This window comes from Salvia splendens, chromosome 1, assembly GCF_004379255.2.
Source record: "Salvia splendens isolate huo1 chromosome 1, SspV2, whole genome shotgun sequence".
In the NCBI taxonomy this organism is placed as follows: domain Eukaryota; kingdom Viridiplantae; phylum Streptophyta; class Magnoliopsida; order Lamiales; family Lamiaceae; genus Salvia; species Salvia splendens.
The window spans coordinates 596,346-619,512 of NC_056032.1; the positions used below are offsets into that span (position 1 = coordinate 596,346).

A 23,167-nucleotide genomic window follows, 5' to 3' on the forward strand; every position below is an offset into this window, starting at 1 on the left:
TGACAAATAATAAAAATTATTGATGGACAAAATAGTGATAAACCATTCATGCAAAAAAAATAAGGTTGTCATAAATTTGGTTGGATATTGCAAAGGTAGAATACTAAAAAAAGGCAAGAAGACAAGAACGGCAACCGAAAACGAAGCATATATATTCATTCTAAAAAAGTATAAAAACAAGAACCAAAGAGGGAAGTTGGAAATTGAGGAGAGAGATCCTCACAAAAAGTCTCTGTGGAAGAGCTTTTTGAACTCTCTCTTTCTCTATTCCCACCCCATGGCGCAGGAGCTCCTTCATGCGTCATCACATTTCGTTTCTGCAGCTCTCTTGGTTGAGCATTCTTGCATCATATGCTGAATCCCCCTAGAATCAACAATTTTTCAAGGTTTCACCTTTTATTTCCCACTTTTTCATTGTTAATTGCTACATTAATCCATTCTTATGAATATATATATATATATATATATATATATATAGGGAGATGATCAAAATAAATATGTGTTTAAATCCAGAATTGCAGACCAAATCTTGGCCCTAGGATTAGATGATCTAATGGTCAATAATTAACCAAAAACACGGAAGGTCATAATTAAGCAATTTTAGGTCATATTATAATATTTGAGTTTAATGTCATGCTAAGATCGTTTTAGGTCATGCTTTGTTAGCATGACCTAAAAATTACCTAATTATGACCTAAAAGTGACCTAATTATGATATTGTTCTGCGTTTCTGTATTTAAATCTAGTTTTGCATAGATCAAAACCCTATATATATATATATATATATATATGGTTGTTGGATCATAAGAATATATTAGCATGTTTTTGAAAAAAAATATATTTGATTTGCATGATTTTCTGAATTCTAAGATTATGTATTGTGAAGGTTGGATTTGTCTCATTTTTCCCTAAATAGTTGTTTTGATTTGAGAGATTTTATCTGAATAGGCTTGTTGTGTTGTGTGATTTTTCCAGGGTGGTGTGAAGGGAGGCAATCTTCCTCTGCATCATGGGAAACTGCTGTGTGACCCCTTTTAAACACTCTGGGGAGGAGAAGAAGAAGAAGAAACATAACAATAAGCCGAATCATGTAGCTCGTGGGGCTAGGGGAGGGAAAAAGCTCGTCGTGTTGAAGGATCCTGGTGGCCATAACATCAAGGAGAGATACAAGCTCGGGCGTGAGCTCGGGCAGGGCGAATTTGGCATAACTTATCTGTGTACGGATTTGGTGAGCGGGGAGAGGTACGCGTGCAAGTCAATCTCGAAGAAGAAGCTGAGGACTGCAGTCGATATTGAGGACGTGAGGAGGGAGGTCGAGATCATGAAGCACATGCCTAAGCACCCAAATGTTGTGTCCTTGAAGGATACTTATGAAGAGGATAGCGCGGTGCACATTGTGATGGAACTATGCGAAGGTGGCGAACTGTTTGACAGGATCGTAGCCCGCGGGCATTATACAGAGAAGGCAGCAGCCGTTGTCATGAAGACCATCATCGAAGTTATTCAGGTTGATTTGCAACCGTGTTATATTAATCGTGTATTGCTTTCGTTTCTTCTGCTTTGTGATTTCGTATTGCTTTTATGTTGTGTTAAGGCGTGCCACCAACAAGGAGTCATGCATCGCGATCTCAAACCAGAGAATTTCCTTTTCGCGAATAAGAACGAAACATCTCCCATAAAAGCAATCGACTTTGGGCTGTCGGTTTTCTTCAAACCTGGTATACACTCATTTAAGTCTTTTCCTATGCCAAGTTAATGGTTTCTGTTTAAATCTGATGTCCTAATGCGATTTTCAGGTGAACGTTTCAACGAAATTGTTGGGAGCCCGTACTACATGGCTCCCGAGGTTCTAAAACGCAACTATGGACCAGAAATCGACATTTGGAGTGCTGGTGTCATCCTTTATATTCTGCTTTGCGGCGTTCCTCCCTTTTGGGCAGGTTCGTTATCTCTGCTCTATGTCGCCCGTCCTTCTTTTCTTCGACTTAAGTTTCTCACATCCATCTTTGCGCAGAGTCCGAGCAAGGAGTGGCTCAAGCAATCATTCGATCTGTTGTTGAGTTCAAGCGAGAACCTTGGCCTAGAGTCTCGAATAGTGCCAAAGAGCTTGTAAAGAGAATGCTCGACCCTGATCCCATTCTACGCCTCACAGCTCAACAAGTCCTCGGTAATGCGAGCTTCTAGCACACACTACATTTTATTTCACTTGCTTATACGATGATGGAACATGTATGTCTCTATTGCAGATCATCCTTGGATGCAACATACGAAGAAGGCACCAAATGCGTCCGTTGGCGAAACTGTTAAAGCAAGGCCGAAACAGTTCTGTGTGATGAATGAGCTCAAGAAAATGGCTCTAAAGGTACCCTAATATCCTAGTTTATTACTAATACTAGTCTTCCCCAAACAAACTATTCTCGAATATCGTTGCCTTATTGCATATGTAGGTTGTGGCTGAGAACTTGTCCAAGGAGGAAGAGGCTGGGATGAAGGAAGCATTTGACATGACGGACTCGGGGAAAAAGGGCAAAATTAACGTCGAGGAGCTCAGAATCGGTTTGCACAAACTTGGCCATCAGATCTCGGACGTTGATGTTCATATTCTAATGGAAGCTGTAAGGATTAGTAGTATATGTTATGGAGTCTCCTCTATAAATGTTGATGTTCAAATTTTTGTTTTCTAGGCTGATGTCGATGGAGATGGAACGTTGAATTATGGCGAGTTTGTTGCTGTCACTGTGCATCTGAGAAAGATGGTCAACGATGAACATATTCATAAAGCGTTTTCCCATTTCGACCGTAATGAGAGTGGTTATATAGAGATTGAAGAGCTCCGGGAAGCTCTCTGCGATAACGACGATGCCAACAACAAGGAGGTCATCACTTCTATAATGCATGATGTGGATACAAATAAGGTCAGCAAACACCTATACTTTGTAGTATAATTTTCTTTGTTCTGTCTTTGCATATTTGACTGAAATCAAGAAGAAAGAAGTATTGTTTTTTGTTTAGAATACAAATGTATTTTCGGTTGTGGAAAACAGGACGGGCGGATAAGTTATGAAGAATTTGCTACGATGATGAAGGCTGGAACAGATTGGAGAAAAACATCTTGTCGCGAGAGGTTGAACTGTCTTAGCGTGAAGTTGAGAGAAGGCTCGCTGCAGTTAGCTAACGAGGGTAGATAAACGACTACACAGACGTCCCCGCCCCCCCCCAAATTTTTTGGCTGAGTGTTACATTATCGGTTTCTTTCTTCACAAAATTTTTTCCATGTTTCTCTATTGTTGTTTTTGTTATAAGCTAGGGGTTCATTAGCATCAGGATGAGGCACGCAATGTTTTCTTCTATACTATACATGTGTATACTGATTTTATTTTTCTTTTGTAAATAAGATCTGGTTTTGGTGTTTTTAGCATTGAATGCTTTTTTCCTCTATTCTGTTATGTAAAACCGAAACCCCCATAAAATATGATGGATCTTTTTCAAGAAAATGAATGCTTCAACTAACATGAAATTTTTTTCATACAAAGGTCAATTTCTTAATTCTATGTTGAATATTGAATTGTTTATTGTTCATTGAAATGAGAAATTTGAGTTTGGATGCCTACATGAGTGAAAAATTTTAAATTTCAAGTCCAAATGATGTTTTCTTTAAATAAAAAACTTCTCTCTCCATGCAGATCAAGAAGAGGCAGTATGCCATCATGTCCAGAAATGGAATCAAATTCCAGAATAATAAAAAGAGCTGGGGAAGCATAAGTTGTCTTCGGCCATATTTAAGATGTACGTAGTCCAAAGAATGATAGTGCAATTTCCAGTTCGAATACATTAGCTATGTGAGATTGGTACACATTTCACCCTCGTGGTTTCGACTATATTTACCAAAAATCCTTGTATGAAACATGGTGGTGATCAAACAAAACCCAAAATCTCATCAAGAGAGCTGCACAAGTTCAATTGACCCCAATCCATGACACGGGAGTGCCATGTTTTCATAGAGCGTTCGTCGAGGAAGTGGCATATTTAAGACACACTCATGTTGAAGCATCCCCGAATGTCATCAGCTGTCTAAGAGCAGTTCTGGTTTGGAGCTGCATCAGGAAAACAAGTAAATAACTTCGGTAACACAAGGATTCAAATATTACTTTGCCAGGATAGTTTAGTAGTCACCTTGACATCAAGACAAGGGTCATTCACCATATTCTTTAGTTGAGATACGATCCCCGCATTCCAGAATTCCGTAACCCTGCCACATGCACCTGGGCTGCTTGGAAGAGTAAGATTCACAATAGCCCAAACAGCAGCTGTACGCAGTTGGCTGTTACTACTCTGCAAAAATCTGACCAATATTGACTCTGTATTATTGCCTGCCTGTCCAAAAAGTTCGCTCATAACTGCTTCTTTGTGGTGCTCGTTCCCAGAAGCCACATTGCTGAGGACGTACATACCCTAGATAGGAAATATTATGCTCATGGTGTATATATTACGAAAGACAGCTAACACAGAAATCAACATGAGAGTAAATTGTAAAAGCAATTTTTAACAGAGATATATCATGAAAATAACTTAAAGAAAATTTGTAAAAAGTAATCAGTATCACATAAAATAATCGAATTCAGGATATGTAGATTGTTCTTCTTGGTAGAAACCAGAACTCTTTTGTCATCAAAGATCATGAAAATAATCGAATTCAGAATATGTAGATTGTTCTTCTTGGTAGAAACCAGAACTCTTTTGTCATCAAAGATCACGAAAATAATCGAATTCAGAATATGTAGATTGTTCTTCTTGGTAGAAACTAGAACTCTTTTGTCATGAAAGATCATGAAAAGCGTATTCGAACTTCTTATCCCACAACAATATTATTTCTTCAATTTGCTATACTTATATTTCCTTCTTCTAAAGCACCCACTACAAATTACACAAGTTATTGTAATCGACTTTCATTAGTAACCAAACCAAATCAAGTTTGAATTTTTTTATTTTTATTCATAAAAAGATATAAAAACCTAACCTGATCCGATATTTATTTATATTTCTACTCATTAATGTTATTAAAATTGTAATATTAAAGAACTTAACATAAAAGTAAATATGTATTTACAAAACACTGCACGTACATATTTGATCAGACAAATGGATAAAAACTTTGGGATATATTTTAGTACTATAAAACATGGTGCGAATTAGAGACCATTTTTTTCAAATGACTGCGCAAAAATTTTACTAAAAATTATCATATAATGTGTAAACAGGGTAGGATGTCCTTACTTGAACCAGAACTTCAGCTTTCACATTGCTCCGTAATTGCCTTCCTATAGAATGCAGGAGAAGAGCGTCCTCCCCAAATACATAATCGATTGAGTTTACAGTGCCATCTACGAGATTACGAACAAGCGCCAAAACTTGCTCTTGGACAGAAGCTTCAGGGTCTATCATTTACAATACGTAGGGATGGTCAAATAGCATATCAAACACAATAGAGGTTCATGTTACGTAATTTTGAGTGACAATTACCACTAATGAGGCTTGTTAATGTGGATGTTGACAGTTCCAGCAAAATTTCTTCTTTACATTGGTTGTTTCCAAGGAATGTGAGATTCTTTAAGGCCCATACAGCATTGGTTCTAATAGTTGATTCAACAGACTTTGAAAGCAGAACCAGCTGTGTCACACCTCCACATTGTGTGAACACTGATTTATTTGCATTGAAATCAACCACCACATTGCTTATAGCACCCAGAGCAGCAACCTGAAAAGAACTCAGAATCAAGGAATATATATCCTCTCTTTTAGTATCTTGGTTTGAGATCGCACAAATCCATCCAGGGCTTGTACAGATCAAGTTGTGGGCATCGCATATGAATGTTATGAATTACTCTTGTCAATAGAGGTTGTATCTAAGGGTGCTGATTTTCATTAGGCAGAGGATTTACATATTTTCGTTAAGTTTAATCGTTGTAAATCACAAATGCTTTTGCTAGAAAGTCCTCAAAATTGGCAGATTTGATTCTATTCTACCTCAGTATACAACAACTAGCTCATTAAGTTTCCTTCAATCAGAGCTTAATTAATGACTTATTCCAAAATATTGTACCCCTCCATCCCATTAGTGTTGAGTCATATTCCTTTTTGGGCCGTCCATTACAGTTGAGTCATTTCCCTTTTGACAAAATCCAACACAATTAGTGTCTCTTACTTTACTCTCGCCTACTTTATTCTCTCTCATACTATTCGCTCATTACTTATCTACTCTATTCTCTTTCCTAATTTATTCTTACTCCACATATCTCACTAAAAATGTATTCCTCAATCTCCGTGCCAAAAGAAATGCCTGAACACTAATGAGATGGAGGGAGTACATCTTAAAAGGATGTAACTGTAACACATACTACAAGGAAGCTTAACTAAGAGAAGAGCAAAATATACCTGCTCGGAAGTAAAGGAGCTACCCATTAGTTGAACTAAAGGAACCACAATCTCTTCATTCATAAAGGTACCTGCACTCAAACTCTGAAAAGTGATTTGTTAGCAAATTTCCAACGCAAAGGAGAGACTCAGGGAAAACAATGATCTGTTTCACATGACAAACCTTGATAGAACGGGCAACATTCTTCAAGAAAATGCAAGCTGCAGCACGCACTTCAGCACTGTCATGAACCAATGCTTCCCTAACAGAAGCTAACACCTGCATGACAGAATAGCCATATATTAACTAATAAAATTCAACCACAATTTACAAGAATCGAGCATCATCTGAATTTCAACATCCAGGAAAGAAAGTTGGCCAGTAAATAACATTAGAGGAATATATATCCTCCCCCACCTCACCCACCACCATCTAGCTTATTTTTGCAAGAACCCTATATTTCATATGCTTGCCACCACCCTTTTTTCTACAAACTTTGGAACTTAATCACTTAATGACAAGAGAAAAGTGCAGGGTTGATCATGCAGAGTTTTAGCAAACAACATAACAACTGCAGAAAAGGAGCCAAACAGTGTTTGATGTAAGAAAAGACTGATGAACAGCTCATAAAGGAGTGAAAAAGTAAAAAAAAAACTAGGAGCAAAAAAACCAAATGAATCGAACCAACAAATTTTAACAATAAAATGATGAATCAAAGGAAGTCAATCAGAATATAGTTGATGGAGTGGGACAAAACGGGAAGAGAAACGTATTTCCTCCCCTTGGTTTGGTTAAGTGTAATCGTCCGCTCAAACCCTCAACCTTCTAACGAAATTCTGTTTTGGCCACAAAAGATATAAAAAGTACTTGAAATAAGATACTAATATCAATCTGGAAGCTCTAAAGCATGTCTATGATCTTTAAAGAATACCTCAGCCCTTTTTTAGGTCTTCGCTATTAACCAAGAGTTAGAAACTGAACAGAAAATAAATTACAAAAGATAAATCCCCTAGAGACGCCCTAGTACTAAACTACCATCCTAAACTCTAAACTCCAAGAAACATAGCTCTCCAATCAGGGGCTATTTATAATAACATATAATAGACTCCTGCTTTGAATAAAATAACTAAATAAAGACTCCTAAATCAACCCCAACTCTATCTCTAACAGTCTACTACTACAATACTCTTTAATGGAGCAATTACTGATAAAGAAATTAATAACTAGAGTACTAATCTGCAGGGATTAGGAAAAATCCTTATCAAGAGATGTTGCAGAATTATATCAAGTAAGGACCAAGGATGCCCCGTCATCTTTAACAAAACAACTGAACCAAGACATTGACTTAGTTTAGGATGAAAAGCTATCAATAGTAACCAACGTCAACCAACAGTAACCAAATGATAAGCCCAAAATATTACTCAACTTCTTAACAAACCAATAATATGACTGCAAGTTTAATTGTGTCGTGCATGGCTAAATTCATATGAACACATCTGTTAAATAAGAGAAAGAAATAGGTACATATAGTATCAAAAGCTCAGCAGATAGGGGGACAATCCAGAAGAGAAAAACGACAATTTCAGAGTTACTACTAACCTTTAATTTAAGGACCTTTTCTCTGCAGCATTCCAGCTTTGAGCAAAGATCAGACAGTGCTAGAAATATCCCTTCGGAACGTTTGGACCTGAATGAACCTTTATTTAAGTTTTCGCATAGCTTCTCAACAACATTTGCATTGAAGGCTAGTTGATGCAGATCTTCTTTTTCAGAAATCAAATTGGACATCACAAAGGGAGCCTCATCACCAACTTGACCAGGATCATCAAGAAGCTCAAGTAATATCAGCACCAATTTATTTTTAATTCCTGGGTCTTGAAGACTAGACACTGAAGCATTTCTTATGTTGATCAAGCACATACAGGCTAATAACCTCGTCCGAGGGCACTTATCCTTCATCAGCTCAATCACAATACTTAATTCCCTTCCATTTTCAGGCACTATGAACCTTGACGCAACTTCTGGATTATTCTTGATGACAGCAGCCAAAGATTCCAAGCTAGCATCCCGCTGAATTAGAGAACCCCCAAGAAGACCAACAAGCCTTTTTATAACTCCAGCTTCACTCAATACCTGCTGCTCGACAGTGGTTTGGCATGAATGCGTGATAATGCTTGCAGCAAGGCCAGTAACATTCTCATTCTCCCTGTTCAGTAGTGAAAGGAGGAACTCCATATTTTTTTCTTGAAGAAAATCATAATTTGGGGCCAATTTTGACTGATAGATCAATTTAAGTGATCGGGCACTTGCATCAACAACCTGCATCAGAGGCTCCAAATTTATTGAATATCGGTAAAGATAACATGTGGTTGAAGATGCATTAGAAATTTTGAAAACTCTATGGTGTAGGCAACATTATACATCCACTCATCCTATAGTATGTTTGATCAGAAAGAAGCACAGTATAATATTGCATTCAATACCATAACAGTTCCTAAAAATGTATGCATGATATGATAACTCCAGCTCCACATTATCAAATCAAGCTAGAGGCTAGAGGCTAATATGCCTCTGATGTAGTAACACAAATGTAAAAAGTTTAAGAATATGGTATGCAAGAAGGTAATATTATTAAATTGAGTTGACATTAGGGCTACCAAAGTTTAAGCCAATAAAACATGTATACCTCTTCACTAACAAGGCTAATAAATAGAATGAGACTAGATATACGATGTAGCTAACTTAACTCATATATTACACGCATAGTTTCTTATTTATTATTACATGATTAGCACTTTAATAAAAGAAAACAGAGCAAAACTTCGATTCAAGCATTTGAGAGGAGTTGGTATAGATGTGGTAGGCTCGTAGCATTAACTTTTTCATTGCAAGAAAAAGGTCACAAATGCCGTTGAGCTATATTTTCTTTTATTCTCCCAAAGATTAAAGCAAAGAAGAAAGTAAATAATCTAAAGGAGCAGAAAACTCAACTTTTGATTTCCTTAAAGCTTTGCTTAATCACTAAAACCAAAAACCAAAAACCAAAGGAATTCCTTAGCTCCTAACTGAGAAATTAACTAAACTTGAGCATCTTTCATACATCGTTCTCGAGGGATTAACTTAATAATCAACTGAATTTCCAAATTTAGGCCATATTTTGATCCATTCTCTCTAGAAACATTAAAAATAGAAAAAAAATCACTTGAATCTAATATATAAATACAATAAGTAAATAATTATACTTTCTGATTTGAGTGAGAAATTAGACTGAAGAGAATGGGAAAAGCCCCAGCATCCAGCACAGCCTTCACTCCTGCATCCAATCCGCATGCAAAGCTCCCGATAGCCGCTGCAGACTGGATCAGAAACGACTCATGGAAGTCGCGTCCGTCCCCTGCGCTGCTGGAGGCGGCAGCAGAAGAGGCGAGAATAGCGACAATTGAATGCACGGCGCCGAGCTTCAAGAAGGCCATCTTTTTTGTACGATTTCCTATTATCTGGTTCTTCAAGTCCCTCAGCGCTTTCAGCTTAGCCTCGTGTGGTGCCTGTGCTGAGCTCATCCGTCCGATCAAGTCCTCCGGGCTGCTGGATTGATTCGAAGCCACAGAGGCCGGCATCGCTGCGGGTGGAAATTCGCCGAGGGGATGATTGATGGAAGTTTGAAATCTGACCCCGCCGGAGGATGCGACCTAGTCGGAGCGGCGGTGGCGGAGGAGGTGCGGTGATTGTGGTGTGATTGTGTTTCAGCAAGATGATTGATTGATTGTTTTTCTTTGTTTCTATGGGTCGTTTTTATTTAGTGCCTGTTTACAGTCCAATTTTAGATTTTTTCCTTTAATTTGAAACTCGATAGATAGTGTGACAATATATTAAAATTAAAATAACATTATAAATTAAATAGTAGTATATCAAAACGATTTAGGCCACGGGCAACGCGTCACGCGTGTAGCCGTGTTCCGTCACGAAGGGACGAGACGGCGGCGTGACGCGTTGCGGCGCCCCGTCTCATCCCCAGCCCGTCCCGTGTTCCATCACGGCGTGTCTCGCCACTCGCCGAGGAGACGTGGCGCGCCCAGGCGCCATGCGCGACGCCCACTCGCCAGCCCGCGAGTGGGCATCGTCACGCTGACGCACTAAATCATTTTTTTAAAAAATTTTAATTAAAATTAAAAAAAATAAAAATTGGAAAACAGTAATTTTAGCGTTTATAGCCGTTTTCCATTTTTTTTTTTTTGACTCTATAAATAATCCTAATTCATCCTCATTTCACACACAACTACACATCTATTCTTCCCAAATCATCTCCATTTCCTCTCCAATTTCCATCTAACATCTCATCACAAAATGTCCGGCGACGGAAACTCCGGCGGGTGGAATCTCAACGCGTTCGGCGACTGGGGGAGCATGTACAACACATTGGGTGGTTCCGGTTCGTCGACGCCGGGCACCCAGGGTTCGTCGACGCCGGGGGTATCAACCACCCAATTTTTACGTGGATGCATATGTCCGTCCCTCCGCCCCGCGGTATTCGCAGGGATTATCCCAGATTCGGGAGGATTATTCTGTTGAACCCACTTCGGAAGAAGGCCGAGGCGGTGGAAGCTCCAGGGCGAAGGCGGACGAGGAGGAGGAGGATCTAGGCCAGCATCCTTAAGGACCAAAAGAAACGCTGACGATGTACAACGCCTGGATCAGCGTCTCGTACGATCCCATCGTCGGGAATCAACAACCCTAGAAGTGCTTCTGGGAAAAGGTCACCGATGCCTACCACCAGATTAAGCCGAAGGGATCCCGCCGCCGCAAATATAAGATGTTCCGCGCTCACTTTGACCGAGTCGACAGAGAGGTCAAACGATTGTGCGCCATCCACAAGAATGAAGCGGCTCATTACCAAAGCGGAGCCACGGGAGCCGACATTCTAAGGTCGGCTTTGCGAGTCTACTTCGACGACACCGGCAAACAATTCAAATATGTCGATGTTTGGGATGTCGTCAAGGACGAGGAAAGGTGGGTCGGCGGTGTGCGGTCCAGCACAGGCTCGACCTCGAAGCGCACGAAGCACACGGCGAGTGGCCAATACTAGTCTGGTGAGGGCGGTTCGGGCAACGGACCACAAGAGTTTGCCTCGCAGGAGGTTGAGACCCCGGCAGACAATGCCGGGGGGTCCTCCCGTGGGATCCGTCGGCCGCAAGGGAGAAATGCGGCGAAGGCGGCTAGAGGGAGGAGGGGCCGAGCCGAATCAAGCCAGACGGGCTCGGGCTCGGGGGGACCCCTCAACTCCCTTATGACCATGTACATGACCGCCACAATGGCGTACACTTCCCGCGTGATGTCCGCCCAATACCAAGCCTGGCTTAACGGAATTACGTTTATAGCAGCACAACTTGGCATTCCGTCTCCTCACGGCTTCAGTGCACCTCCACCGCCTTCGGAGGATGATTCGCCGGAGGAGTAGTTTTTTTATTTTCTATAAAATTGTATTTTAGATTATGTCATTTTTATTTTTTAGGATTTTAATTATGTCTTTTTTATTTTTTTGAATTTTAAGTTGTATTTTTATTTTATGTTGTAATTTTATTTTATTTTTAATGAAGTGTGTTTTTTTTTAATTGAATTTGGTTGGAAATAAAAAAATTGAAATTGAATGAATAGTAATTTAAAGGACGGAGGGTTGCAGGTTCCGTCCCTTAGTTAAGGGATGGAGTAAAAAAGTACAGTGGGGCCCACGAATAGTAATTTAAGGGACGGTTTAGTGACAGTGTTGTGGATGACCTAATGTACTCAAGAAAGACAGATTCTTGGAAGGACTTGGCCGGCGTCAATGGTAATCTAAAAATTCTCTCTATTTGTCCCATGTAACAGGTGTGTGAAAATGGCCGCTTCGCACACTGGCATGTGGTGTCGGCTACAGGATATTTGCGTGCGGAGGCATACATACTAAGCTTGGACATGAAGAATGAAGTGTTTCTGAGAATTAGGTCGCAAGGACATTGTAATAGTACTGACGTTGTTGTTACTTATGTTGCCGAAGATGAGCACTCGTTTTGGCACCTTCATTTACCTCGTGATCCATCACGTGATTGGGTTATTAGGGAGATTTTACAGAGAATGTGAACAATCGGATATACTGAAAGGCGTGAAGATCACTTTCAGATCAAATCAATTTTGGTTGTTCTACCAATTATTTGATCGGATACAATTCAGGTATTGAAGAATTCGTATGTTATTTTCTGTGTTACTTTTCGAACCAGAAATCAATCAATAAGTAGAGGTTGAAGATGAAACGTTGCATCCCTTCATTTCATAACTGTAAATAACAGTTTTTTTGGCGGGTTTTAAATATTGCAATTTGGTCCTTCAATTATCGGAAATTATATTTCCGGATGAAGATTTCTGCACAGTAACTTTAATGGAAATAAAAAATTTCCAAGCTGACCTTGCCGCCCCTTGGACCCCGCTCTCGGGGGCGCTGCCCCCGAACTCCCGTCTAATCATAATGAATTCAAACAAGTGTGCACTCCGCACTTCCAACTTATTTGATGTCTCATTATAATCATATTGATCAATCAAGTTAATCCAATTATACTAAAATATCCAACATGGGTGAGGATCTATCATTTATCGTTCCGTGAGTCGAGATATGAAGGAAGGATTGCAGTTTCCTTTCTATGGGGGTTAGGGTTATGGAGGAGGACTTCTTGTGTTTTTTTTTATAAGTATTGGAAGTACATGTTTGTGTTTGATTATCGTGCTTGCAAGTACAGTTATTGGTCATGTTATAATCACATCCCAGTTTTATTTAAGCATAGATGTAGTTTTGTTTCGCTTGAGAACGTGTCTTGGTTATGATTTGATTCGAGATTGAACATCTAGTATTTCAGTCTTCAATGAATTTCAAAGAGGAATCAACTTGGATTGAGCACCACATTGACATTTTTTTTTTCTACTATAGCTTTTATATTATCTACTACCATTAAGAAAAACAAAAGAAAAAACCTTACCTTAATATATTGTCTACCATAAAAATAGGGAAAAAAGAAAACTTACCAAATCGTTGACAAATTAATTAATAACGTGAAATTAGGATTTCTATAATAATCGATCCGAAACAGTTACAACTATATGTACCCCTCCACACACAAAATTACAAATTTTTTGATACATTTCCGATGCCACATGGCAGCAGATTAGATTGCATAATTAAGGCCAAATTTAAACTATAACAATTCTTTAAGGAGGATTTCAAACTCACCCCCTGATGACAAGAGTTACTACTACAATCAGAGAACCAAAGTTGATTCTTCTTCGCACCTATATATAAGATTTTCATAAACTTATTCTTTTTTTTAACCGAACTAAGATCAAGAAGCAACTTCCTGCATAACGAATCTTACTGCATCACGAAGCAACTTCCTGCATACGCGATTTTGAACTTGAAACGGAAGTGATCTGTCTCTCCACTCAACCAGCCTCCAAGTCCAGTATTTTTCAAACTTGAGTTCATCTCTGAAGCTCCTTTGTTCCGTCTCAGAAATCTTGAACCACGAAGCAGCCAACCGTCTCAACAGAGGAGCGATAGTTCCCACTGCCACCCCGATACACTGAACGTTCAAAATCCAGCCAATGGACCAGTCATAGTTTGAAGCAAGAAACACAACATCGTTGTTCGTATCAAGACTATCTTGTTGTACAAGCCTAGCTTCTAGATTTTCGAGACTATTTTTCCCAAACCGAGCTTCTACCAAAACTAGAGCTGTTAGAAGACACATAAGTCCAGAAATAGAAGAAACGACCGACCTTGCTAGAGCAAACTAAGGGCAGCTAGTTTGAGCCATCACCCAATACCCTTTCACCATATTTTCAACTTCATCAACACTAAACCTTCCCCACTCTACTTGTGTATTCGAAACTAACTCGTGCATTTCATCATACTTCAATCCTATCCTATGTATCTCTTAGCTCCCGGAAGCATCAACGACATATAACAAAACGTCACAAGAAAGAGGAGCATGATGACAGAAGACGTAACCTGTTGGGGCAGCACGAAATACAACATGGATCCAGAGCTACGCATCTGGATCGTATGAATGACTATATTTCCAGCAACAATGAGGACTAGAATGCCTAAAGCAGCCATGTTCGGTACAATCTCATTACTCTCCATGGATCCCAAAGATGTCATGAAATTACTCATGCTACATGACATCAAAACAAGGCTGCTCATCCTTGCGAATCTATGGTCGAAGCTGAGGTCCAGGCTCGTTAGATCCCAAAGATCGGTGGTACTCTTTAGCTCATTATTCCTAGTTCTTTGTCAAGAACATTTTTTTCTCAATTTCTTTGGTTTTGCCTTTGTGGTGAAGGAGGAAACTTTCACCAAGTTACACTCCCATTGTTGAGGAATGTATATAAAAATATGTCAATATAAATAACTATAATTACACATTTTCAATAAAATAGTAACTGACATAACAAGTTCAGTCAGTTCAAGAAATCAATTCACCAACTAATACACAAAATCATGATTCATAACTAACAAATTCAACATCAGAAATGCTGCATACTTTCCACCAAACTAGCTAAAATACAATTCACATGATTTGCATTCTATTGAATTACATTTTAAAGATAAAAGAGGAAGCAAAAACACCTCTAATTTTATAGAAACTTCCATCTGGCTTGAATCTTGAACCGGACCCGAGAGCCCAAACCCGGATTGCGCAGCTCCTGACCCGACCCGCTGCAGCACGTTGAAATCATTGAAAACCTTCAGATTCAAGCAATGCATCCTGCTAAAAACCACTCCTTTTATTTTATTTTTTGGGAAAATTGAGCTCCGGTTGAGGAGTTCGTGCGTCTACGGCTATGCCTTGAGCAGTGAAGGATAATTGGATATGAAATTACCGTAATAGGCATGGAAGCCGGTTTGGGTTCACCTTCCTGATCGAGGGTAATTTGGTGATTTTTCATGAACGATGCGAGTGGCTGGAAACCGTTTTAGAAGATAGAAGGAAGGAAGGAAGGAAGTTGACACGTTATCAATTCGGTTATTTCAGTTAAGTCCAATTTTCTCGACCACGACTATTAACGCCTAATGTTTATTTTCTTCGAGAAACTATACGACTTTTAATGCCCAATGTTTCTTTGCTTCGAGAATTTATAATGCCAATGTTAAGTGAACTTGACCAAATTTTTTATAGAAAATTGTATGAGATGCCTAATGTTAAATGAATAAATCAATATAAACTCGAGTATCGAGTATATATGTTATACTATGAATTTGATTAAATAAAAATTAGTTTTAAGATATAAACTTATTTACAAGTTTTAAAATCCATGTATGTTGATTCATCACTTTATTGACTAAATTTATAGTCTTGCATTTGAATCGAGGGAAAGGAGCACAAGTGGATTTTAGGCATATGTTCTTCTACTTGAAGGTGAGCCACAATTGCCTTCTAAAATACTCAAGAACACAAATATCATACTACTATTAATTACTCCAACTATCTAATGTTAATAGGCCTTAAGGCTTTGGAAGTGGATAAAATTGATTTTAATGCTAAATAAGTAAAGTAACAATATACTTTAGAGTGAAAATTATTAAAATATTATTTTTGGTGGACGTATAAATTGAAAAAAATAAATTATTTTTCATGTACAGAGATAATAGAAAGATTTAAAAAATTGTAATACAATAGACTTAGATTCAAAACTTTTAAACATATGCATTAATCACTTTACCACTAAAGTCAATATCAATTTCACCTACTATTAGCTTTGCATATGATGAGGCTAACTTGTTATGGGCTAAAAAAACTGGCCTGTTAGAGCCACTGCTGCAACCCTTCAATGATTCTATATAGTGATGTTTAGTGGTCTCCTTAAATTAAGCACATTTTTAAAAGTCAATAATTAAAGTTTAAATGAAGTTAGGTAATCCTAATGCAGCAAGATGCAATCCTTATTGCACGGTGTTCCCTCACGTATTTATTATTGTTGAATCTGTTGTTGTTACTAGGATGAGCTGGCACTTGGGGGAAACAGTAAGAAGAAATCAATGCCTTTATTAAGACTAGTCTTATCACCTGTTAAGAATTGCATTGAAACCATGACTATGGGTTTGGGCTGAACCGTTACCGCAAATCGAATATGGACCGGACCCAGTTAAATAATGTAACCAAAGACATCTAGTTTTGGCGGGAAGCTTGGAGCCTCGTCAAATGGTACAATTGTACAATGTTCGTTGGGGTATGGGTTGAAAAACCGTTGAAAATTGACATTACTATGTAAAATTGACGGTTTCAGACAACTGAAATTTTTTAATGAAATCAACTATTTCTCTAGAACATTGACCGATTTTATGGTTTGATTGAATACTATATCTGGTCTCACCGATTTTAAACATGAACTAGACCTCATAATGCTTCGAATATCTGTGTTAGCGCTAACAGAGAGCTATTATGTCTTTACTAAGCATTTTTTGCCTTATGCAAACTACTTTTGTTGTTGGCTCACGGTTTTGTTCCGATTCCACCTCTAGGATAATCGGTCCGGTGGCATCTCTACTTCAAACAAACCAATGCATATAAGAAATTACTATAATACCCCTTGGGTCGTTGAATGTAAATGTCAAAGATTTGGGGTCAGTGTGTTTATTTGTGAAGACGATTTTTACACTCAAAGTTGCCAAAAATTCAATTTTTTTATATTCATGTGTTGATAAGTTGTATTCAATTATGAAAAACAAGTAATATTTATATGGGACACAAAATAACCTAAAGCTACCTAGCAAACTATACGATATGAACTGATATTTCACCTAAAAACTTGTACCAATCTTCTTATGCATTCAACTCTTGGACATAACATGCTATTGTCACATTTTCCTGTCAACTATATAATTGTCATGAAATTTGTTTTGTAATTTTTTTTTTCATTTCGAAAATGAAAAGCAATATTGGCCGTTAGCTATTTGCCTTCGATTAAAACGAGCTATCTTTATTAAATCACATGAGATCAGAAAAAAAAATGGTGGACAAAGAAACAGCTAGCCATGCAATTTCTAATCCCATTGTGTTTCACGACTTTTCTTTTCCCTTTTTCTCAATTATCTATAAAACCAATCTTGCTATATTTATCTCAAAATAATAGAACAACACTACACACTATTGCAACTGCATGTATATCCACTTTTATTAAATGGATTAAATATCCTCCTTGGATATTTGTAGAAATTAGGGGGAAAAATTAATGCAAATTTAGCACCTGTATTCTTTCTTCTTTTATTTTTATCCATTTTTTCCCCTTATTTTTTTTAAAAAAAGGGGCAGAACGCAGTAATTTTTTTATTATGGTGATGGGACTTGGGAGCAAAGAGGCAATTGAAATACACGAGACAAATTTGGAGCGAAAAAAGGGGAAATACATGATTAAAATTCTAAACAAATAAAATCAAAATGCAAAAGGAAAGACTAAAGGCCCAAAATGGTCCCTAACATTTGGTGTTTTTTTATTTTGGTCCAAAACATTATCTTTTGGATTATTCGGTCCCTCACATTTGAAATCGGACCACATTTAGTCCTAAATTGACAGAATCGTTAAAAATTGACGGAGTGTCACAGTCAACGCGATTTTAATCAATTTTGACCAGATTAATTTTTATAAAAATTCGATTGTTTTTCTTTTTGAAATAAATGCAAATTCAAATTTAGTTAAAAATTGATTTAATAAAATAAATATTAAACACTCTTTCATTCTCTCCCTCATTTCCGTTCCTCTTCTTCGTCTGAGTGTGACCTGTCAACATAAATTTGTTGCTTTTACTTTAAAACACAAACCTCCATTATACCTTGCTCCAAATTAGGTTCCATCGAAGAAGACGATGAAACTCAAACCTCTTCTTCTCATTTTACTATCCCTCGCATTAACTTCTTCCTCCTCTTCTGCTCCCCTTCATAACGATGCAGCTGCATCAAATCCAAAGCCGATTTGAGGAACCAATTGAATTTTTCGCCTAAATCTAGCTCCGCATTTTGCAAATGGAAAGGAGTCGAATGCTCCGATTCCAGAGCGATTCGACTCATCGTGGAGGATGTACAACTCAGCGGCGTTTTCGCCCCGAACTCTCTGAGCCAGCTCGCCTAGCTCCGACTCCTCAGCCTGCAGAACAACCCACTCACCGGTCCAATCCCCGATCTCTCCGGTCTGGTCAATCTCAAAGCGCTTTTTCTCAACTGGAACTACTTCTCCGGCGCAGTGCCTCCCTCCCTCCCCCCCTCTACCGCCTCAAAACCGTCGATCTCTCCTACAACATGCTCGCCGGCTCGATTCCGGCCTCTCTCAACTGTCTGGACCGGCTCTACTACCTCCGGCTCGATTTCAACCGGTTAAACGGCTCCGTCCCGCCGCTGAACCAGTCCTCGCTCCAGATCTTCAACGTCTCTCACAACGACCTCACCGGGGCGATTCCGGTCACTCCGGCTCTGTCGCGGTTCAATTCGTCGTCATTTTCGTTAAACTCCGGCCTATGCGGCGAGATCATCAACAAGGAATGCGCTCCGATCGGTCGTTTTTCGGTTCTCCGGCGAATGCGACGGTTGCGCCGCAATGCGTCGTTCGCATTTCAGTAGAACTATGTTTTATTTTTATTTTTTTATTTGCAGGTTTAATATTTTAACTTATTTTACATTTTGCATTTTTAAGTTTTAGGTTAATTAGGTTAATTATGTATTAGCCCTCAATAAAACATAGTTATAAATCATAATCCGATCAAAATTGATTTAAATTACGTTGACCGTCAAATTTTAACGATTTCGTCAATTTAGGACTAAATGTGGTCCGATTTCAAATGTGAGGGACCGAATAATCCAAAAGATAATGTTTTTTACCAAAATAAAAAAAAACGCCAAAAGTTAGGGACCATTTTGGGCCTTTAGTCAAAAGGAAATTATTTATAAGTGAATCGACGATTATTGATTCAGTCGATTAGACCACTAAGAAAAATATTGTTAGCCATAATTTGAAATAAGTCCTGCATCTCAATGAATTCTTCAAAAGGGTAAAAAATACTTTTAGAGCGAATAGTTACGTTAATAACTGCATACAATAGGAAAAATATCGTGGCGAATTAAATTAGGGATATTAATCCTTAAAACCATGAACTTAAGTCAAATGTTGGTATTACCCACGAATTTTGAAATTGTTTTTAGAAATCATAAACTTTACGTTTTGTTTGTTATTTCCCATGGCAACCCAAATAAGATGTTTTCGGAAAAAAATCTTATTATACGTGGACAACCGTAAAATATTTATGATATTTTAGATTACTTTTTAAGTTCATGACAAATAGGACAAAATGCTAAGTAGAAAATTACGTTGATTTAGTAGTGCCAAGTAAGATAAAATATGCACGAAAGTTGGTTGATTATGATGATTGACGTGCCATGGGAAATAACAAACAAAATGTAAATTTTGTGATTTTTGAGACCAATTTTAAAGTTGGTGAGAAATACCAAAATTTGACCAAAATTAGAGACCAATATCCACTAAATTACAGGTGCATAACTTATTGGTCTAATCGAAAAAAAAAACTTATTGGTCTAATCGATTGAATTATAAATTAATTAACATAATTACCCTTAGGCCATCCGCAATGGGCGGACGATGGCACGCCCGATGGCGCGCATCGTCCGCGCCATCGATCGTCCGCGCCCATTGCGGATACGGACGATAGGTCGCGGACGATCGTCGCGGCCGATACTAAGGGCGCGGAGGATGGCGCGCCCGATGCCTATCGTCCGCGCCATCGTCCTCCCCATTGTGGCGTACACGGACGATGGCCGCGGACGATAGGCATCGTCCGCGCCATCGTCCTCCCCATTGTGGCGTACACGGACGATAGGTCGCGGACGATGGCACGCGGTTTGGTTTTCTATTTAAAGAGCGTTTGTCATTCATTTGTGCATACCTCTACATATTCTCTCTCACAAATCCAACCAATATGAATCCCGGCGACGACACCAATAGTCCAGTAATAGCATAGATATAGCATTAAATGCAGTCGTTGAAACGGCGATGACGCATTGCTATGCGTTGATGCAGCGCCAGGCGGCAGCGGCAGCGGCCTCTGAGCAAGTCCATAGACCTATTCGACATAGGTCGTATATCCGACGCGACCACGCGGAAGCTCACACACGTCTGGTTGAAGACTACTTTGCCGATCAACCGCGATGGGGCCCGGCTGTTTTTCGGCGCCGATTTAGAATGTCGCGGTACCTGTTTCTCAGCATTGTTCGGACATTGCCTATCTAGACAGTCCTCAATGCGCAACCAACAGGATCATGCGCAGCTCATGAACGACATGATCGAAGAAGTGTGGGCTCGCAACCGCCGTTGTTGAGTTCGCGTTTTTTTAATTCGCATTGTAATGTATTAATTTTTATTCAATGAAATGAAGTTTTTGAAATTCGTATTTTAATGTATTAATTTTGTTAAATTCGTATGAGTTTTGTAATAAATATTAAAAAAATGATGATGTGGCGCGCCATAGGGCGCGCCTTAGGGCGCGTCTTAGGGCGCCCCACTGCAGGTGAGGAGGTAGGAGGATAAAACTGCTGACGTGGCGCGCCATAGGGCGCGCCTTAGGGCGCGCCTTAGGGCGCCCCATTGCTAATGCCCTTATGACCAGTGTATGAAAAGAGAAAGACCAGTGTATGAAAAATTAACACTCCGTAGGTGATGTGTATGTGATGATGTGTTCATTCGCGAGTTGCGTGTCAAATCGTGGTGGTAGGTAAGGTGACAGAAGTAATGAATACTCCAGTTAATTTGGTTGAAAAGTGTTCTACTTTTAATTTCAAACTAGTTATCATCCATGCCATCCATGCCATCCATGAAATTTTCATTTTATGTGGAAACTAACACAAAATGAAGAGTGTCGCGACCAGAAGTTTTGACGAGGTATCCCCACCCGGATCAAATTTACGCAAATCCTCAAGAATTGCACAAAGCTGACAAAATGCAAGGACACCCACAGTGAAAAAGAACTCAATCTTAGCTTTGTTGGACTTCTCATTAGTCTCATCTAGCATAACCAAATCCACCTTTCCATTAAAATAATTTTCTTTTCTCCACTTTATGAATGAATGGGAAACTTCCTTCTGAGGCAAAGCAACAAGCACTCCAATTATTTTCTCACAACTCAAATCTTGAGCTCCTTTAAGCAAAACCTCAGATACAAATGAAAGACCATGGAGAAGATTATTTTCCCACTCCTTTTTCCTTGAGCTCGGAACATCAACCTGCGGATGACGATTAGAAGCCAAAAATGGGGTTGTCACATGCAGCGAGATTGCGGCTGATGGGGGCGAGCTATCGTCTAACAATTCCCTCTCATCTACAATGATATCGGGGCTGCACGGAGGAGTTGGCTGGGGAAGATTCAAGGACGTGACCGCAGCTGCAGCGGGGCGGCTGTGCGGCAATGGCTCGTCGCGGCGTGTGGATCGCCAAGGCAACGTTCACGTGAATCCATCTGAGACACCAATTCTCTGACACTAGCAGTCAAACGCTCGAGCTGTGAAGCCAAGGCAGCCATCGGTAGGTTCGATTCCAAATCCTGCGTCACCGGATCACGCGGCATGCCGAGGGGCTCCATATCGTCAACACCATTGTAAGGCGGCTGATACGGAGACGATGGTGGCTGGAAGGGCTGATAAGGATGTTGTGCAGCGGTGTACATCGGGGGCCCGTCGGGTGGGTCAGGTTCGGGGCACGGATAGGACACCGAAGAGGGGTGGAGTGGATGCTGGTAGGTCTGCAGCGGCTGTTGGTATTGCTGGGGCGGCTGCCATGGGTTGTGCCTGCATGTTGGCGGGTGTGGCTGGGCGATTTGCAGGGGCAGTGTGTACTCCGGATCTGGATAGGAGTACCCAAATTGCACTTCTTGTCTCTGATGGTACCAACCGATAAACAAAGACGAAGAAAAGTAAATTGCAGAAAAGTAAAATACGATAAAAGATAAATTGTATTTCTTCAATTGGATACTTCAAAAGATAACAAAGACTCCTATTTATAATACTCCCTAATAACCTAACTTAGTGATCAAGAAATATGAACGATATGCTAAATTAATAATATATGAAATAATAGAGATATGGGATATTATGTAGATATACTCATATCATCGCCTCACACCTGACGCCTCATATCAATCTCTAATATTCTTTCCTTCCTATCTTTGGGATTTATTTCTTCCAAGATCAATTTCTTTTCTATGAAAAACCATCATTTTGGCTTGATTTTAATTTTCTAAGCTCATCAGTAATAGTCTTAGATCTCTAGCCAGAGGTATCAACCTAAATGATTTTATTTTTTTCCTTTTTATTTGTCTTTTACAACAAATTTATTTGTTATCGTTTAGGATCTACACACATTGAATAATTTTATGTGTAATTTAGCAAAATACAACGCCTACAAACATAAATCTATAAAATACATTTTTTAACATAATTTCTTCATTATAGTGTTTGGGATGATGATCAAGATCTACAAATCATTAGTAGATCGTTGAAAGTATCGGACCAAAAACATTTATCAGTAGATTCAATTATTACTATATCGTTTGAAATAAGCTTTCATATAGTTTAATTTATTTGGATTAATTGTATATATCCAGTGTTACGATATATCAATTAAATGAAATAGCTAAGTATTATTATTAATAATGTTGTAGTTTCTTCACCTGAAATATCT

At 39.0% G+C, this 23,167-nt stretch overlaps 2 protein-coding genes and 1 long non-coding RNA gene across 3 annotated transcripts; 1 reads left to right on the forward strand and 2 right to left on the reverse strand.

Annotated features, from left to right (window-relative positions):
* The first annotated feature begins 216 nt into the window (after positions 1–216).
* Positions 217–3,418, forward strand: LOC121806248 (calcium-dependent protein kinase 8-like). Its single transcript, XM_042206233.1, has 9 exons — positions 217–386; positions 976–1,507; positions 1,595–1,718; positions 1,797–1,940; positions 2,015–2,167; positions 2,247–2,362; positions 2,448–2,615; positions 2,685–2,915; positions 3,045–3,418. The coding sequence occupies exons 2-9, from the start codon at positions 1,010–1,012 to the stop codon at positions 3,186–3,188; spliced, it is 1,578 nt and encodes a 525-aa protein (XP_042062167.1). The 5' UTR covers positions 217–386; positions 976–1,009; the 3' UTR covers positions 3,189–3,418.
* A 337-nt stretch (positions 3,419–3,755) lies between these two features.
* Positions 3,756–10,214, reverse strand: LOC121806266 (armadillo repeat-containing protein 8-like). Its single transcript, XM_042206254.1, has 8 exons — positions 9,655–10,214; positions 8,012–8,731; positions 6,596–6,691; positions 6,433–6,516; positions 5,521–5,755; positions 5,275–5,435; positions 4,174–4,452; positions 3,756–4,094 (listed from the first exon to the last, which is right to left on the reverse strand). The coding sequence occupies exons 1-8, from the start codon at positions 10,027–10,029 to the stop codon at positions 4,038–4,040; spliced, it is 2,007 nt and encodes a 668-aa protein (XP_042062188.1). The 5' UTR covers positions 10,030–10,214; the 3' UTR covers positions 3,756–4,037.
* A 4,650-nt stretch (positions 10,215–14,864) lies between these two features.
* Positions 14,865–15,409, reverse strand: LOC121805048. The gene is made up of 2 exons (XR_006051249.1): positions 15,317–15,409; positions 14,865–15,201 (listed from the first exon to the last, which is right to left on the reverse strand). It is a non-coding gene; the product is annotated as an uncharacterized LOC121805048 (long non-coding RNA).
* Between the last annotated feature and the right edge of the window lie 7,758 nt (positions 15,410–23,167).

Bases quoted from the DNA above. Each gene is read 5' to 3' on its own strand.
- LOC121806266 (XM_042206254.1), bottom strand. From the start codon at position 10,029: ATGCCGGCCTCTGTGGCTTCGAATCAATCCAGCAGCCCGGAGGACTTG. The intron at 8,732-9,654 runs GTATAATTATTT...CCTCTGATGCAG, and splicing joins TTTCTCACTCAAATCAGAAA to GTTGTTGATGCAAGTGCCCG. The intron at 5,436-5,520 runs GTAATTGTCACT...TGTAAATGATAG, and splicing joins ATTAACAAGCCTCATTAGTG to ACCCTGAAGCTTCTGTCCAA.
- LOC121806248 (XM_042206233.1), top strand. From the start codon at position 1,010: ATGGGAAACTGCTGTGTGACCCCTTTTAAACACTCTGGGGAGGAGAAG. The intron at 1,941-2,014 runs GTTCGTTATCTC...ATCTTTGCGCAG, and splicing joins CGTTCCTCCCTTTTGGGCAG to AGTCCGAGCAAGGAGTGGCT. The intron at 2,168-2,246 runs GTAATGCGAGCT...TCTCTATTGCAG, and splicing joins CACAGCTCAACAAGTCCTCG to ATCATCCTTGGATGCAACAT.